General features: G+C 50.2%; 7 protein-coding genes and 1 non-coding gene across 8 annotated transcripts; 5 read left to right on the plus strand and 3 right to left on the minus strand.

Moving 5' to 3' along the window:
* Positions 1-497: 497 nt before the first annotated feature.
* YALI1_E04278g (uncharacterized protein) lies at positions 498-3,044 on the plus strand (the record flags this gene model as incomplete). Its single annotated transcript, XM_503504.3, has 1 exon — positions 498-3,044. The coding sequence occupies one exon, from the start codon at positions 498-500 to the stop codon at positions 3,042-3,044; it is 2,547 nt and encodes an 848-aa protein (XP_503504.1).
* An 845-nt stretch (positions 3,045-3,889) lies between these two features.
* YALI1_E04312g (uncharacterized protein) lies at positions 3,890-4,345 on the plus strand (the record flags this gene model as incomplete). Its single annotated transcript, XM_503505.3, has 1 exon — positions 3,890-4,345. The coding sequence occupies one exon, from the start codon at positions 3,890-3,892 to the stop codon at positions 4,343-4,345; it is 456 nt and encodes a 151-aa protein (XP_503505.1).
* A 156-nt stretch (positions 4,346-4,501) lies between these two features.
* YALI1_E04341g (uncharacterized protein) lies at positions 4,502-6,784 on the minus strand (the record flags this gene model as incomplete). The annotated part of the gene is made up of 1 exon (XM_503506.3): positions 4,502-6,784. The coding sequence occupies one exon, from the start codon at positions 6,782-6,784 to the stop codon at positions 4,502-4,504; it is 2,283 nt and encodes a 760-aa protein (XP_503506.3).
* An 829-nt stretch (positions 6,785-7,613) lies between these two features.
* YALI1_E04349g (uncharacterized protein) lies at positions 7,614-8,114 on the plus strand (the record flags this gene model as incomplete). The annotated part of the gene is made up of 2 exons (XM_066094333.2): positions 7,614-7,739; positions 7,890-8,114. The coding sequence occupies 2 exons, from the start codon at positions 7,614-7,616 to the stop codon at positions 8,112-8,114; spliced, it is 351 nt and encodes a 116-aa protein (XP_065950405.1).
* Positions 8,115-8,554: 440 nt separating this feature from the next.
* On the plus strand, positions 8,555-11,515 carry YALI1_E04359g (uncharacterized protein; the record flags this gene model as incomplete). The annotated part of the gene is made up of 1 exon (XM_503507.3): positions 8,555-11,515. One exon carries the CDS (start codon positions 8,555-8,557, stop codon positions 11,513-11,515), a length of 2,961 nt encoding a protein of 986 aa, XP_503507.1.
* Positions 11,516-11,942: 427 nt separating this feature from the next.
* On the plus strand, positions 11,943-12,014 carry YALI1_E04393r. The gene has a single exon. It is a non-coding gene; the product is annotated as a tRNA-Thr (tRNA).
* Positions 12,015-12,438: 424 nt separating this feature from the next.
* On the minus strand, positions 12,439-14,718 carry YALI1_E04420g (uncharacterized protein; the record flags this gene model as incomplete). Its single annotated transcript, XM_503508.3, has 1 exon — positions 12,439-14,718. The coding sequence occupies one exon, from the start codon at positions 14,716-14,718 to the stop codon at positions 12,439-12,441; it is 2,280 nt and encodes a 759-aa protein (XP_503508.1).
* Positions 14,719-15,176: 458 nt separating this feature from the next.
* YALI1_E04437g (uncharacterized protein) lies at positions 15,177-16,412 on the minus strand (the record flags this gene model as incomplete). The annotated part of the gene is made up of 1 exon (XM_503509.1): positions 15,177-16,412. The coding sequence occupies one exon, from the start codon at positions 16,410-16,412 to the stop codon at positions 15,177-15,179; it is 1,236 nt and encodes a 411-aa protein (XP_503509.1).
* Between the last annotated feature and the right edge of the window lie 740 nt (positions 16,413-17,152).

Raw genomic sequence — 17,152 nt, forward strand, 5'->3', positions numbered from 1 at the left:
GCTTCGCAACGTGTTAAGGTGTTAGTATTAAACGCAGCAGGCTGAGCAAGAGTAAGTAACACCCTACCAACTAAACTCTGACAGAACCTACTTGGTGAGGTGTGAGACAACAGAAGGATAGACAGTTACAAGTAGAGTGTGTGAAGGAGCCACACAGGTGTAGATGGTGGTAGCCCTAGGTCTGTGGAATGAGCACCAGGCCGGATGTGCACTAGTCGGGCTGTCAAATATCACCGGATCTCACGTCAAGCGCAACCCCTAGCCCCTAACTCCTCACCCCTCCCCACAATGCAGTCTGCACAATGCAATGGACATACCGCCGTGCGTGGATCTGCAGCTAACCTGGTCCTCTATATGCAGTATGGCCAGAGACACATGAAGGAAACAGAGACATGCTTTGACTTCTCCATTTCACATATTAATCTTCTGAAATACTCATCTCTTCTCCTGCCACTACCCCGACGAGTCGACACCCGGTAAACGACACCCACAACAACATGTCGGTAGTGAAATCCAAGCCGTCGCTGCTCAAGCTGAGGCGAGGCAAGCGAGCAGGCGACACTGAGGTGCAAGTGGTTGAGGTCAAGATGGAGGATGGAGACCTAACGGTTATGGCCGAGCCCAAGAGTGGATCCAAGGCATCCAAGTGCGCTAAGAGCCTCAGCAATGCCGCCAAACTCCCCCAACTACATCGCCAGAAACCCCACCCATCACCGCCTGGTCCAGTTCGATCCACTCAGTCACCGCCAAGCCCAACTACCCAGACGACCCCTCCGCTGACATGCAACACCAACTACTTTCCGACGAAACGAAGCCCGCTTTCAAACAGCTCGTCGCCCACATCTCCCTCGCATGCCGCCAGTCGGCCACCGCTCAAACCCCGTAGTACCAGCGACTCACGACGTTTGTCTAACGCCCTTCGAGACGATTCCTCCCAAACGGCACTTTCCAGCCACACTGCAGCATCCTCAACTCTGTCAAGGTCCCAACCCATAAACTCAAACTACGCTAATAACGGTGGCCACATCCACCAGTCCAACTCTCCAACAAAAACGCATAATAACCAACACCCGCAACCCTTGCATCTCCCCCCAACTCCGCCCCTTGCACACTCCGACACAAAAGCAGCAGCGTCCATGGGCAAGTTGAAGCTCACGTCGTCCGCGGGATTTTTCCTGCCCGAACCAAAGCCCTTCGAAAACGACCACGACGGATACCACAGCCACGATGACAACAACGACCACGACCACGTGCTGACCCCAGTCACCTCGCAGGACCAGGACCCGGACCTGTCGCTGGAGACTGCGCTGACTCCCGACACCCCCAGTAGCTCGCCCGATGAGCCCGGCAAACGCGAAATCTCCCGTCTGGCGTCCATGGTTTACCACATCAAGTCCCTCCGTAACCAGCAGCTGTACGGCTCTGCAGAAGCCGCAGCACAGCGAAACCACGAGGCGCGTCACTTTTCATACGACTACGACCCAGAGGGATCTTCCAAGGAACGTTACCAGCAGCGAAAGCACATTCCCCCATCTGTTTGGGCCGCCGCTACAAGAGTTAAGGCCACTCTGGAAGTTTACCACCACGCTGTTTCTGTCGCACAAAAGCACGTGGACAGAGAGTTTCCAGAAGTCCATCTCGGATACAACCCGTTACAGGTGCGTCGAAACCGAAAACTGAGAAAAGGAAGCCACCACAAGCCCTCGCTGAACATCAACTGTGACACGGTGCCCCTGGCTTCGTCTGTCTTTTCAAAACACGCACGAGACTCCAAGGACTACAAATACCCCTGGGAAGTGGACGTGCCGGAGCTTCTTTCGGACATCGGATGGAGAGCTCAGAACAAACGACACATGGTTGACGGCCAGGGCAACTACGTCTATCCTATGGCCCAGCATAGACAGCATGACCGACGAAAGAGCTGGGTGAGAATCGCCACTCCTCTAGGACGGTCCCAGGAGTGTGTCGACACCTTCTCTTCCGAAGAGGAACTTCGAAGAGACCAATCCGATGGCTCTAACAAGCTGCCTTCTCTGGCCAAGCTGTCGGACAACGAGAAAGAAAAAGAAAAAAGCCACAGAAACCTGGGTCTTGGGGCGGGCATCTCTGCCGGGCCCTTTTCCTTTTCTGCAGGCGTTGGAAGCATGGGAATGGCTTCTCATCCCAAGCTGGAATCTCCCTCAAAGTCTCTTGTGAGCGTCAACCGAGTGAACTCCTCCTCTCCGGAGATTCAGGTGACCCTGGCCACCCCCACTCCTCCTTCTGTGCATCTTGAGTCTTCTGAAAATGACAGTCCTCACGACCACGAGTCTTCAGAGAGCTCTGTTGAAGGAGGCCCTGAGCTGTCCAAGCTGCTGTCCATTTCTCGGCCCGCCAGCAAGGTGCCCTCTTCGGCCAGTCTCCGAGCCCCTGCTCTTTCCATCGTGACCCACAATCCCGAGGTGTCCAAGACCTCTCTGGTCACTGCCGACCAAGGGTCGCAGCTCTCCCTCCATTCGGCCCACTATGACGATGGTTTCAACGAGCATCTTACTGAGCTTCAGTATCTTGAAACCTGCTTCATGCTGGGTCATTTGCATATGGCTTCCTCTGCATACGGTACTAAGCCTCCTCCCTCTAATGCCGAGTTTGTCCGAGAAGTGACCGACATTATGGAAGAGGGCTTTTTCCAGTTAACTAACATATACCTGCCAAAGGTTGGCGAACAGTATGACGCTGTTGGTAGTGAGGTCGATGCCCTCAAGCTCGAGCTTTCCGACAAGAAGGACCCCCTTCTAGACTATCTGCTGTACGAAGCAGAACATCTGGTCACCGAGGTGAGTACCACACTCAATCTGGAGACCCGAAAGACTTCCGAGCGTCTCAAGCAAATTGAGTGCTGTGGAGCTGCTCGGGACCAGGTCTGGTGTGTGTGCTACTTTCTTCTGGAGTGGTTCGTCGTCCTTGTCATGTGGTTCATTTGGGGCATTGTCACTGCTGCTCGCAGCGTCAAAAACACGTTCGTCATGTTCTACATTACCATCAAGTGGTTATTGTGGATGTAAAATGGCGTCGCATTCGACATCTATTTATTTATATATACATATATATATTTATACAATGCATATTTATCTTCTCTTTACTCCGCCCTGTAAGTGTGTTCTGTGAGAGAGTAGACTTGCCTAATCGATGTACAGTAGTTTCCTGCATATTAGAACGACCAATGTTACGAGCAACGTCGTTTTTACACGTACAGTATGTACGAGTGCTGTAACCGGATAACTGATTCGGAGTTAGTCACTATTGGCGACCGGGTATCCGAATGTTTACCGCTGACCATCCAACATGGCTTTACACATTGAACTCTAAGGGAACCGTGCATTTTGGACTCAGTCGAAGCGGCTAGAAACATCACGTTTTTGGGAGAAGTTGACATGGTTGTGTGGTATCCCAATTCAATTACTCACCAAATATCAGTTCCTGCCGCCTAATTGTACGTTTCGGATAAAAATCTGTCTCCGTTGATCAATGTTTTCTTGGGCATTTCTTTTGCCTACTCTTTTTTAGTCGCATTGAGGCCAACAGGAGCCCCATTGAATCCGCATGAAATCCAACACTGTTCGGAAGTTTATTTAGGGGTGATAATCTTTGGAAAGCCGGCTTTGGGTGATATTTCGGGAGAAATAGGCAGTCATATATATACGTGGTTGCCCTATGATGTCACATGACTTCTGTATCTTTCCCTATCACCTCTCTGACAACTCGCATCAGACAATCCTGTTCACTCTCCTACCTCACCCAACCCCGCATGACAGGAAGGTTATCTCAATAGTATAAAAGCAAGTGTCCTGAACGTGATTGACCGATCTCTATACCACAAGGTACAACACAACCACTTACACACCACACAATGGCTCCCCTCCCCATCGCTCTTAACGGAGACTTCAGATACGTGCTTGCAGCCTCTGCCCTGCTCCCCGCCATTGGCTTCTTCCACTCTCTCAACACTCTCTACTGGCGAGCAAAGTCCAAGACCAAGTTCCCTCTCCTCTTCGCTGACGAGACTGTTAAGGTCGACCCCAAGATCGATGCGGCCAAGAAGCGATTCAACTGTGCACAGAAGGCCCATCTACAGTTCACCGAGAACGTGAACCTGACTCTTTTGGCCGGCTGGATTACCGGAGTTTCCTACCCCAAGGAGGCTGCTGGTCTCATTGCTGTCTGGGCAATCTCCCGGTTCCTCTACGTGCTGGCCTATTCGACCGGCGAGCCCAACCGACGAATGCCCCCCAACTTCTTCAACATCACCTCCCAGGTTGCTCTCATTGCCTCTGCTATCTTCACCTCTTTCAAGGCCATTGTTTAGTGATACAGGACGGCTTATGTAATGAATATATGAATGCGATTGACAAGACAGCAATTACAATTTCAATACGAGTATAGTTCGAATGATATAAACACAGTTAACAGTACGAATGACACTTTCGGTAGAATGACACACCCCTATTTACAATAAATACTATTAGTTCTCGTTCAACAGCCACTCAAGCGTAATGAGTGCGTTCTTGGTTCGCTCGGCAACATCCAAAGATGGATCACGCAGTTGCGCATCCAACTTCTCCTTGTAGCCCAGTTTGACAAGAGCACGAGCTCGTCGCTTAGCGCCCTCACGACACTCACGGTCGTTGTTATTGTCCACGTAGGTCAGGTTGATGACCAACCACGCACATGCAGCACGCACATCGTAATGTCGATGGCCAGTGAACTCGGCAACCTTGACAAGAATAGACTCCTGCTCAATCAACATGAATCGGAACTCCTCGGGGCCCGCAGCAATATGGGCCAGAGTGTAAATGATGGCACTGAGCATGCGTGTGTATACCTGGCGCTTCTCATTGACAGTCTTGGCAAGCTTGATCTGTGAAGACGAGTGAGTGGCTGTGTTCTCGGCCACAGTCTCGGTATGCTGGCGAGATATGATATCAATCTTGTTCTCAAGGAGCTGCATGAACTCACGAGCCTCCACCTGGGAAAAGAAGACCTCAACAAAGTTGGCCTGTTTCATCATCAGGTTCCGTATCAACTCGTGGGCCTGCTCCTGGACTTCGATATCAGTATCACCGAGCAAGGTCAGCAGACGTTTGCAAGTCAACAGTCCCATTGCCTCCTCAATAAGTCTGTCGTCGTTGTCAGGCGGCAGCACTGCGTGTCTCAAAGCCCAGGTGGAGTTGAGTCGCAGAGGAGTATAGTCGGAGTTGACACCAGCGATAATCGATTGCAATACACCTCGTTCAAAAATGTTCTTCTTAAAGGGCGAAAAGGGAAGAATGAGGTTGCACATGGACGCCATGATGGCAGCCTTGACCTCCAGATCTTCAATGTTAGGAGACTCTCCGTCCTCTGTTTGATCCATGTTATCAGGCTCTGCGTTCACTGGTTCCGAGGGAGTCTCGTCCAGAAGCTCGATGATACCTTCTACAACCTCTTCGTCAACAAATCCAGTTCGCAGCAACGATACACTTCGAGAAAGAGCTCGAACAAGGTAACATGACGAAATTTTCATCTTTCGCACCGCTCGAGCTCGAGGGTCTCCAGATGGAGGTGTCTTCATTCGCATAATCTTGATGACATGCGACAAGACCCCACAGTCGACAATTCGAGCTCTGAAGGAGTCCTTATGCATTCCAATAGCTGCCACTAGAAGAAGAGCATCAGCAATGACTTCTTCCAGCTGGTTGCAGTGGTTAGAGGGCTCGACTTCAGGTACCCTGGAAGTCACCAGAGTGCATGCCAGTTCGATGACACGGGCCTCAGCAGCCAAGGTTGCCATATCTATATGGTCTCGACAGAGGAGGGCTAGAGTCTTGCACACTCGGGGGTCGGTGTCTTCTGGACCGGACAGCATGGGCACTAGAACAGGTAATAGAGGCCGGGCAATCTCGAGCTGTTGTGATGCTGGCATATGCAGATGCAGGTTAGAAAACAGGAAGCAGACAGCCAGTCGCACTTGGGTGTCTCCTGCTCGTAGTAGCAAGAAGAGGTCTTGTAGGAGACGTCCGGAGCTCCAGTTGGTGCCCGCAGTCCCCACCTCTCCCTCCAGCAGTTTCATTGCTAAGCTGTGGCGAACCACATGGCTCAGTGCAAAAACTGCTGACGCCAGGGGTTCTGTGTAGATAGAGGGGATTCGATCTCTTTGGGAAAGATACTGTTGGGTGAGTAAAAGGATACGAGCAGCAAGGGGTTCGCTGAGGTCTTCTCCTAGCCGTTGCACTCCAGGGCGAGAACGTCCCAGTAGCGGAACAAGAGGAGTGCATAGAGAGACGACGGGTAGGGGTGTTGAGGGCACAGAAATGTGGTGCGACAGGGCCTTGAGCAGCTGGGGCGAGTCTTCGATGCATTCGTTTGCCACCGTGTCGTTTACCTTGAGCAGAGCAGCCAGTGTTCGCAGCAGCGCGCTCATGTACTGCACCTTGTGACTGTCAGCCTCCACAATAGCAGTGACGATGACTCTGTGTATTCCGAGCCGCACAAATTCGTTCAGCACCAGCGGAGCACAGCCAGAGGTGAAGGAGGCGATGATCACCGCCGCCTGGGTGCGCAGCTCTTCGGACCAGGGTCCGTCCTGGAGCACCTGCACCAGAGAGACCACCACTCCGTCACATTCGAGGTAGCGGGTCTTCTTTTCGTCATGGCCGATAATTTCGTTTTTGAGGGCTTTGCAGGCTGCCAGCTGGGCGTCGGGTGACAGCTCTCTCAGGTTGCATATTTGTGCCACCAGCTCTTGGTCAGCGACAGGTAGAAACATGGCTGAGTTCGAACGATGCCTTTATGCGGTATGAGTAGATATGGTGGTGCGATGCAGCAACGAAATTAACCTAAAGTGGGGATGGGATGGGATGTTGGAGAGAGGGGGGTGGTACAGTATATGAGCCTCCTACGGGAATGCCAAACTGTATCAACCCGACAAGTGAAAAGAGAAAAGACTAATGTCCACAATTTTGTGCCTGCTGATAACTCCAAAACTCTCCTGTTGATATTATTTTCCTGTCGTCGTGTATCCTGGTCCATTGTGGTTGTTATGCTCCTTGCGACTTGTTACACAGTAGCAATGGTAGGGTGTACAGAACTCACACAGTGTGCGTAAGAGGTGATATCGTACAATACGGTACGGGTATGAGCACCGGTAGTACCTAGTATACTGTGTACGTACGTACAAGAATCGCACAAATACAGATACTTGTAACCCTGACAGTGTAACACAATTATTCGGTAGCTCTTGTCTATGTTGCAAACTTGACCGCTTTCTTTTCATTCCCCCAATATGAGACCAAGCGAACTACAGTACATACTGAAAAGCTGTTCAGACTCGCAGTCACATGATCTGACGTCTCTGATAATTCTGTGGGGGGTGCACGGGAAGAGAGCTGTATTTTGGGATAGATATAAAAGATGAAGGCTTTGCTATTTAATGAGTACACACAGTACATACTGTACGGTAGCTACTGTACTTGTACAATACTTTGTGGTGTGCCACTGCCATACCTCACTCACCTCTGCATGCATCGTCCTGTATGTACAGTAAGCAGGTGCATACAAAGTTCAGTCCACCAACATCACACCTAACGACTCTAAAAATGGCGGTCACCTCGATTGCCCTGTATACCCTGGCTGTGTTGCTCATTGCCCACAGCGGCTACTCGGCCTACGAGGCCTCCTACAATGCCAAGTTGATGGCCCAGAAAATAGCCGTTCCCATTGACGTGAGTTCATGAGACCAACGAACAGACGACACAACGACTAAAACGACTAAAGGAATCAACGAAGAGCGATTGAATGACTCAAGCGATTGAATTACCTAACGCCGATCGACTGTCCGACTTATTGCCCGTCTTTACCCCCAACTAACCCAGATCAAAATCGAAGCGCTTATTGGTGTCTTTCTGGCTTGTTTCACTCCGGTGCTCAGCATCGCCGGCACTCTGAAGCCCGTCAAGTTCGCCGATGCTGCTTCCGAACTTGAGCTCAAGGGTGAGAATCCCTTCCTGTATTTGGAGAAGCGGTCTGGTTTCCAGACATATTCGGGCATGATTGAGAACCTGCGAGTTCAGCATTTGGAGGGTCAGAAGACAAAATAGAATGGGAATCTGTGATAATATATTGATAATTGAATAATGATGGATGTACACGGCTTCTAGATAATCATTTAGTATGTTACGTTGCCGGATATTGGTTTTGAGAGATGATGTGTACGTAATCACTCGTGCATGGTCAGACTTTACTAACCATGGAAGCTTCTGCAACTGTAACATCGGAATTAATTAAGAATTGAAACAAGAAGGTGTAGTGATTACAATTTTGTAATATGAGTCAACAGTGGAATTCATAAATAATGCGACCGTACCGACGTATTTAATGGGTCACTAATTGCATCATACTTCTATACTGTTCTCCTTCTCTCCCACCTCTGATCCGGAACGCCTTCATGCTTGCACTAAGTTTCAAGTATCAGTGCAGTGCATAAAAAATTATTGAGTTGGGTAAACTTCAGATCTATCTTCATCACAACTACAACACAATGTCTGCTGTGAAACGAGCATCGAACCATTCGACGTTATCGCAGAAGGTGTTTGTGCGAACTTCCAAGGCCGGCAACGCCACCAAGGTCGTTCGAGAGCAATACCTTCGAGATGATATCCCCTGCTCGTCCCAGGGCTGTCAGTACTGCAAGAACAACCTGTATGTTGCTGACGCCACTGGAAAGCGACAAGAGCCCATTCTCGAGACCCAGCCTAACAAAACTACCAAGCGTGGCCCCCATTACCTCGTTGTCGACACAAACATTGTCCTGGACGGTATCGATCTGCTGGAAAGTGACAAGGGCTTCTATGATGTGATTGTGCCCCAGATTGTGCTGGAAGAAGTGCGAAACCGATCGCTGCCTATCTATGCGCGACTGCGAGCCCTCACCAAGAACGACGACAAGCGGTTCTACGTCTTTCATAACGAATACTGCAAGGACACTGCTGTTGGTCGAAACAAGGGAGAGTCCATCAACGACCGAAACGACAGAGCCATCAGAAAGGTGTGCGAATTTTACACCCAACATCTTGGTAAGGACTACAACGGGACCGCGCCCGAGGTGGTTCTGCTTTCCAATGATGTCAACAACCGAAAATTGGCAAAGGAGGAGGGAATCACTGCCCTCGGTCTCAAGGGATACGTTTCCGAGCTTGTGGACCCCGGCCAGCTCATCGATATGATCCCTCAGCGAGCTCTTGAGGAGGAGGAGGGAGCCAAGCCCAAGAGCGGCAAGTCCGAGGCGCTTTACCCTGAATACTACCCCATGTCTCGACTTCTAGGAGGAATCAAGAACGGCACTCTTTTCCAGGGAAACCTCACCATATCCCCTTACAATGTTCTCGAGGGTTCCGTTTCCACAAAGGCGTACCCAAAGCCTCTCTTGATTCTTGGCCGACAGTCTCTCAACCGTGCATTCTCTGGTGACCAGGTTGTCGTGGAGCTTCTTCCAAAGGACAAGTGGAAAACTCCCTCCACGAGTGTGATTGAGAGTGAAGATCTTGCTGCCAATGAGGGCGGTGAGGAGAGTGGAGACACCGTCATGAGCGAGTCTGAGCGGAAACTGCTGGCTGACGATGCCCTCAAGGCCCACAAGAACGAGGCCGATGCTGCTGAGCGAGTCCAGCCTACCGCTCGAGTTGTCGGTATCATAAAGCGATCTTGGAGATACTACGTTGGTCACATTGCTCCTGGCTCAATCATTGATGACGTCTCTCGAGGCCCTCGATCTGTTCTGGTTGCTCTCATGGACAAGACTCTGCCCCGAGTTCGAATCAGAACTCGACAGGCCGCTGCTCTCCAGGGACGACGAATCGTCGTTGCCGTGGACTCTTGGCCCGCTGACTCTAGACACCCCGAGGGTCATTTTTGCCGAGACCTTGGTCCCATCGAGTCCAAGCAGGCTGAGACTGAGGCGCTTCTGCTGGAGCACGATGTCGAATACCGACCTTTCACCAAGGCTGTTCTAGACTGTCTTCCCGCCGAGGGTCCCGACTGGAAGGTCCCCCAGGATCTCGTCAAGGAGGCTGCCGAGAAGGATCCTCTTGTTGCCAAGCGACGAGATCTACGACATCTCAACATCTGCTCCATCGATCCTCCAGGATGTCAGGATATCGATGATGCTCTGCACGCTCGAGTTCTTCCCAACGGAAACTATGAGCTTGGTGTTCACATTGCTGATGTCACGCACTTTGTCAAGCCCGACACTGCTCTGGATCAGGAGGGTGCTTCTCGAGGTACCTCTGTCTACCTTGTCGACAAGCGAATCGATATGTTGCCCATGCTGCTCGGTACCAACCTGTGTTCTATTAACCCTTATGTGGAGCGATATGCTTTCTCTGTTCTCTGGGAGATGACTCCCGACGGCAAGATTGTCAATACCGATTTCACAAAATCCATCATTTCTTCCCGAGAGGCCTTTTCGTACGCAGAGGCTCAGGCGCGAATCGACGACCCCTCCAAGACTGACGAGCTCACTGAGGGTATGCGGGTTCTGCTCAAGTTTTCCAAGCAGCTTAAGCAGGGCCGGATCGACGCCGGTGCACTGAACCTGGCTTCTCCCGAAGTCAAGGTCCATATTGACTCTGAGACCTCCGATCCGGGAGAAGTTGAGGTCAAGGAGCTTCTCGAGACCAACTCTCTGGTTGAGGAGTTCATGTTGCTCGCCAACACTTCTGTTGCCAAGAAGATTTACGAATCTTTCCCTCAGACAGCCATGCTCCGACGTCACGGAGCTCCTCCTGCCACCAACTTCGAGACCCTCAACGACCAGCTTCGAACCATTAAGGGTATGTCCATCTCTCTTGAGTCTTCCAAGGCTCTGGCAGACTCTCTGGATAAGTGTATTGACCCCAACGAGCCCTTCTTCAACACTCTGGTTCGAATCGTGGCTACCAGATCCATGCTGGCTGCCGAGTACTTCTCTTCGGGTTCTTATGCATACCCTGAGTTCCGACATTACGGTCTGGCTTCCGAGATTTACACCCATTTCACATCTCCCATTCGACGATACGCTGATGTGGTTGCTCATCGACAGCTGGCTGCTGCCATTGGTTATGAACCTCTCCACCAGTCCCATCGAGAGAAGGACCATATGGAGTCCATCTGTAAGAACATCAACGTCCGACACCGAAACGCCCAGTTTGCTGGACGAGCCTCCATTGAGTACTTTGTTGGCCAGGCACTCAAGAACGTGACTAAGGAGGAGGATGCCATCCACGAGGGTTACGTCATCAAGGTGTTCAACAACGGTGTCGTTGTGCTTGTGCCTAAGTACGGCCTTGAGGCTCTCATTCACATTGACGATCTTGGAGATGCTGAGACTGCTGTCTTCAATGAGAAGGAGTACAAGCTCGACATTAGCGGTAAGTCCATCCGAGTCTTTGACAAGGTCAAGGTCAAGGTGGAGTCTTACAAAGACAAGCAGGAGAAGCGAAAGGTGAAGATGGTTCTTCTTTAGGCATTTGCATAGAACATGTATTTTATAGATAACGAATTGGTATTTAATAGTTGACACACGTGTAGTAGATGTAGCAGAGCAAGTCGGTACAATAATATTTATAATTACTTGTACCACATCGTACAAGTAAGTAACGCGTTGCGATGTACAACAAGTAGATCATCAAATTGGCTAATTACTCTAGTCGCACATGACATCGCGTATCAAAACACGTCACACAAGAAATAGTGTTGAGGACTAATGTCATGAAAGTAGTAACCTATAGTATGTACAAGTACAGTAGTCCTATTTTGGGTCGTTTTCAGTAAAAATTTCGCCAAATTAAAACTCTTTCTTTAGCTTCGGTTGTTCAGAAGAGCGTATGGCGCTCTGAGTCATCAGTCTGCTTAGTCATGGGTCTGGGTTCTAACAAAATCAAAGTTTTCCAGCCTTCGTGGCCAAGTGGTAAGGCGCAGCACTAGTAATGCTGAGATCATCAGTTCAAATCTGGTCGAAGGCATTTTTTTTTCCAACCACCATAATGTATTTTTTTTTTGTGAAAATGATGGTCGATTGTGTCTACTTATACAATATAAGTACTTGTACTTTACATTTTTATAGATCTCTTTATTATGAAACTTCTCCCAATGTCATTTTCCACCTTCAATTACATACTACAAGTAGTACATACACCGTTGTACAGTATACACCTTCAGTTATGAATGCACAAGATATGTGCTCAACTTTTTGTACAAGTACCCCCCATTTCCCAATTGATTTTCCTGATTCTCACTCCCGTTCTTATACTGTACTTGTACACTCTTATCTACTTGTACAACCAATTACTACATCGTATCACCCACGCTAAATTAGCTACCCGTAACACTAATACAGTCAAAACGTACAGGTATGCTCCATACCACTGTTTCTATGAGATTAAATACTTAGTGCTGCTGGACGACACCACTCTCACTTGCGTGAGAAAGAATGTACTTCTTGTAGTCCTTGATGGTTCCGTCAAACTTTGAGACGGTTCCCTTCTCGGAGACCCAGATCTGGTTGCAGACTCGGTTGATCATGTCAACGTCATGTGAAACCATGAGGATACCTCCCTTGAAATTCTTGAGACCGTCAGCCAGAGCGTCAAGACCTGCAGTATCAAGATGGTTAGAAGGCTCATCAAGAATGAGGATATGGGGGTAAGAAACACAGAGAGAGGCGAATGCAACACGAGACTTCTGACCTCCAGAAAGCAGAGCGAGCTTCTGGAGACCGATGGAACCAGTAATACCAAAAGAACCGAGATGTCGTCGGTACTCCTCCTCGGACTTGCCGGGGTTGATCTTGGCGAGCCAAGCGGTGGGAGTCAGGTTGAGGTCCATACCGTCAACGTGGTGCTGGGCGAAGTAGCCAACTCTCAGACGAGGGTGCTTAGAGATGGATCCGTCAACAGGGCTCAGCTGGTCAGTCAGAAGCTTCAGCAGGGTAGTCTTACCGCAACCATTAGCACCGACAAGAGCGATTCGGGAGTCCATTTGGATATCGAGATCAACGTCCTTGAGCAAAAGTCGCTCAGGGTTGTAACCGAAGGTGACGCCCTGCATCTGTAGAATGGGAGGCGAGATTTTTTCGGGCTCAGAAAATCGGAACTCCACAGCCTTATCCTCCTCGGGCAGCTCCAGAATGGGCAACTTCTCGAGCTTCTTGATTCGTGACTGGGCTTCTGAGGACTTGGCCGCGTTGTATCTGAATTTGTCAATGAAGGCCTGCAGATGCTGTCTGTAAGCCATCTGGTTCTCGTACTCTCGGATAGCATTCTTGTATCGCTCCTCCTTAGTGGCATAGAAGGCGTCAAAGTTGGCGTTTCGATAGTAGTCGAGTCGCTCGGAGTGCTGGTAGATGATATCGGTGGCGACTTCGTTAAGGAAGGCTCGGTCATGGGAAACAACAAGAACAGTGGAGGGGTAGGTCTGGAGGTAGTTGGCAAGGTAGGTGATCGAGGGAACATCCAACATATTGGAAGGCTCATCAAGTAGCAGCAAGTCAGGCTTACAGAACAGAGCTCGAGCAAGAGCCAGACGCATTCTCCATCCACCGGAGAAGGAGTTTGTGGGATTTCCTTGGGTGGCCTGGGAGAAACCAAGACCTGACAGAATGGCAGCAGCTCGAGACTCGGCCTTATCGGACTCGATGTCGACCAGCTTGGTCTCGACCTCCTCGAGGTTGGTCTCCAGGTCGACCTGCTCGTCATCGAGCTCTCGGATCTCAGCACTGTTGTCGTCCAGACCCTGCTCAGTGAGGGTCTTTCGTTGGGCCTCAATCTCTGCGATTCGAGTGACGGCAGTGTGCTGCTCCTTGAGCAGATGCTTTCGCCACACATCGGCGTCCAGAACGGACTGGATTGCAGAAGTCTCGTCTCCAGTGATTTCCTGCTCGACGTGGAGAATAGTAATGTGCTTGGGGACGGGAAGCTCTCGTCGAGAAAGAGCTCGCAGAAGAGTAGACTTACCAATACCGTTCTGACCGACCAGACCGTATCGTCGACCGTAAGACAAAGTAAGAGAGGTATCGGACAGGATTCGCTGACCCATACCGACGTGCAGATCAAAGTTGTCGATCTTGATATCCTTGGTCTTACCGGCACCAGCCATACCCAGATCCAGAGGGTTAACTGTGAGGAAGAACTCGTCGTAGTCCTTGCTGTCCTGGGTCTCAGTGACAAGCTTGGAGGCCTCATACTGGACTTGGGCAGCGTCCTTGGCAGCTCGAGCAGCCATCTTAGCGGCAATCTTCTTCTCAGCCTTCTCGAGCTTCTTCTTGTCAACTCGAGACTCGACCTTTCGGCCGCCAACGTGATCCAGATCAGCAACACCAAAGATGTTGTTGTTGAGCACACTGGCCTGTCGGTTGGAGGCGTGGTTAACGGCAGACATGAGAGCCTGCTGATCGATGATCTGGGACTGGGCAGAAGCGCCGGCCTCATTGATGGCCTCCTTCTGAAGAACAGTAAACTCCTTGAGCATGTGGTCGTAGAGCTGCTGAGCAGCAGGCTTCTCAACACCAGCTCCAACAAGCAGAGAGGCGATGAAAGAGGCCTCAGCTGTCAGGTCATGCTGGGGACCGATGTTGTTCTCAAGATGTCGAATGTAGCCAGTGGCGTAGTCCACAACCACGGTGTCTACGTTTCTCGCGGTCTTGGTGACCTCAGCGGCGATTGAAGGCATCTTTGAGGTGTGAGGTTGGGTTGGTGGTTCAGTATAAGTCCTTATTTGCCTTTATTTGCATTAACCTGGTGATGAAATTTCCTTGGAGCTTAATTTGTATACAGACTGTGAGTACGGAGCAATGCTGATGTGTGTGTAGGCAATGGAGTAAGGAGAACAAGTGGCACATAAAAACAATTTCAAGGGACATATCTATATTTTAACACATTCATGACCTATCTACCACTCATGTCCTTCTCGATTTCTCCTCACACTACACCAAGCCCCCAAACTGCATGTCATACTTACATATAGATGGAACACTGGATGTGTCGTATCATACTGTATCGTACCTACTTGTACACTGTAGCTACTGGCTACTGTACTGTAATTGCCATATCTATACAGTTACTTGTCTGTGGACCAAATAAAAAAAATCATTCTATTATATTTCCATGCAACATCTACTGTACTGTTAATCACTCGATTCTTGGGGTTCGTGCAAGGTACTCAAGAATGCTGTTGCCCCAGAGCATGGCGGCTCCAATAGGGCCGGGGTGAAGATCATCAAACATGTACTGGTTTTCGGGGATGGCACGCACAAAGTCGCCCACGTGCCAAAACTCCAGGCCCATCTGGTCCATTACATGCTTGGCTGCGGAGTTGAGCTGTCGCACCTTGTTCGAATGGAACCGGTTGTGTCGGTCCGAAGTGCCGTCGTTGAAGAAGGAGCCTTGCTGTGCCCGAGGAGAATGCATCTGTCGAAAGACAATACGGGAGTTGGGCAGAATCTTCTGAACCTCCAGGACAAACTTTTCCAGGTTAACCACGTACTCACGCACCTGTTCCTCGGTGAGGTAGATGGATTCGGTAATGCCTGCGTAACCGTCCAGACGGTCGTATCGAGCCAGCTCCCAGAAACCCACGTTAAGAACAATCAGCTCCAGGTCGTTGTGATGAGGCCGAGAGTTGACGATATCCTTTAGCAGCTTCATTCGTTCCCAAACTCCTCCAGGAAGCAGATATGACTTCTTCTTGTCATGCCAGATTTCATCAGTGTCGAAACCAAAGAAGAAAAAGGTGGATAAGGTCATGTTGTATTCGGGAGAGTAGCAGTATCGAGGGTGACCTCCAGACATCTTTGCGGGATCAGTGACCTCGTCTGTGTAGTCCTTCTGATAGGTCACCTTGACATCCTGGCCGATCATTTCGCACGAGAAGGCGGCGTTCTGTCTGTCGACCGAGTCACCAATGAACAGCACAGACTTGTCTCTGAGGTCAGGGAAATCCATGCCGTCTCTCAACTGAAGAATAGGAGGCGGGTGAATGGCCTTGCAGTCGTCATTGTATCCGACCCAGTGGGTGTTGTTGAAGTTGTTCTTGTCGTAGTCGATGTAACCAGGCAGAGCGTAGGGGTCGCAGTTGACTCGGGTGCCTCTATACACGTCTGGCGACGAGGTCGATCTTTTGGGGGCGTTAGCAATGTCGTAATAAGCAGCCTTAACGGGGAATTCTACAGCCTCGTCATCGTGCGACTGGTTGGTACTGTCGAGTTCAGTGTGGCCTTCCTTGGACCCACTACTGCTCTCGTTTGTGTAGTCCTTGCTCTTAGGGATCGCAAATGTCGGTGAGGGGAAAATGAAGAATCCCATGAGCGTAAAGAGAAGGGCCACGAATGTAATGGCCGCAATAATGCGGAACCGTATTGCCGTCATTTGTAACGAGTGTGTGTCGGTTTGAGGGTGTTTCAGATCGCAGTAGTGATAAGGAGAAAGAATGAGCTGGCTTTAAACTTCTGTATGTTGGGTGTGCGTGCACTTTCCACACTCGCTGTACCTGAATCAACTAAGCCAGTCATGGACAAAGTATACTGGCAGCACAGCTGTGTACGTTTATGTCTGCTTTCCTGTCTACTCATACCAAGGATGTGCCAAGGCGCGTACATGACAGGTCGGAGTGAAACCTGTGCGTGAATACCTCATCTAGTGGACACGATATTCTCGGGCTTTTACGGTGTACCTGATGAGCACATCCGCTGTGTCGATCTCACATGGGGCTGAGCATCGTGCAGTCACCACGCACAGTGGACCTGTACTGGACGTGGAGTACGACGTACCCCCCGGCTCACTCAATGTCTACAGGGGAGACCACGCGTCTGCATCCCAAGCAGGAGACGTGTCATGACTGGCCAGGGGAAGAAAGATGTGGCTAAGATAGGGCGGCACGCGCCCTAAGCTAACAGCCTAAATGGTCCCTTGAAACTCTTCACAATAAAATCCGCGCGTGCTTTAACGCTCTGGAGAAGGGGGGGGGGGGGACTTTTGAAAAAAAACAAAAAACCAACAACAAATAAGACACACAGGGCACTGCGCACAATGCGCTTGTTGGGGTCCGTTTGCTTCATGAAGGATTTTCACAGTCATCGTACGTCGTTTTTTTTTCTTCTTTTTTTTTC

This window comes from Yarrowia lipolytica, chromosome 1E, assembly GCF_001761485.1.
Source record: "Yarrowia lipolytica chromosome 1E, complete sequence".
Lineage (NCBI taxonomy): Eukaryota > Fungi > Ascomycota > Dipodascomycetes > Dipodascales > Yarrowia > Yarrowia lipolytica.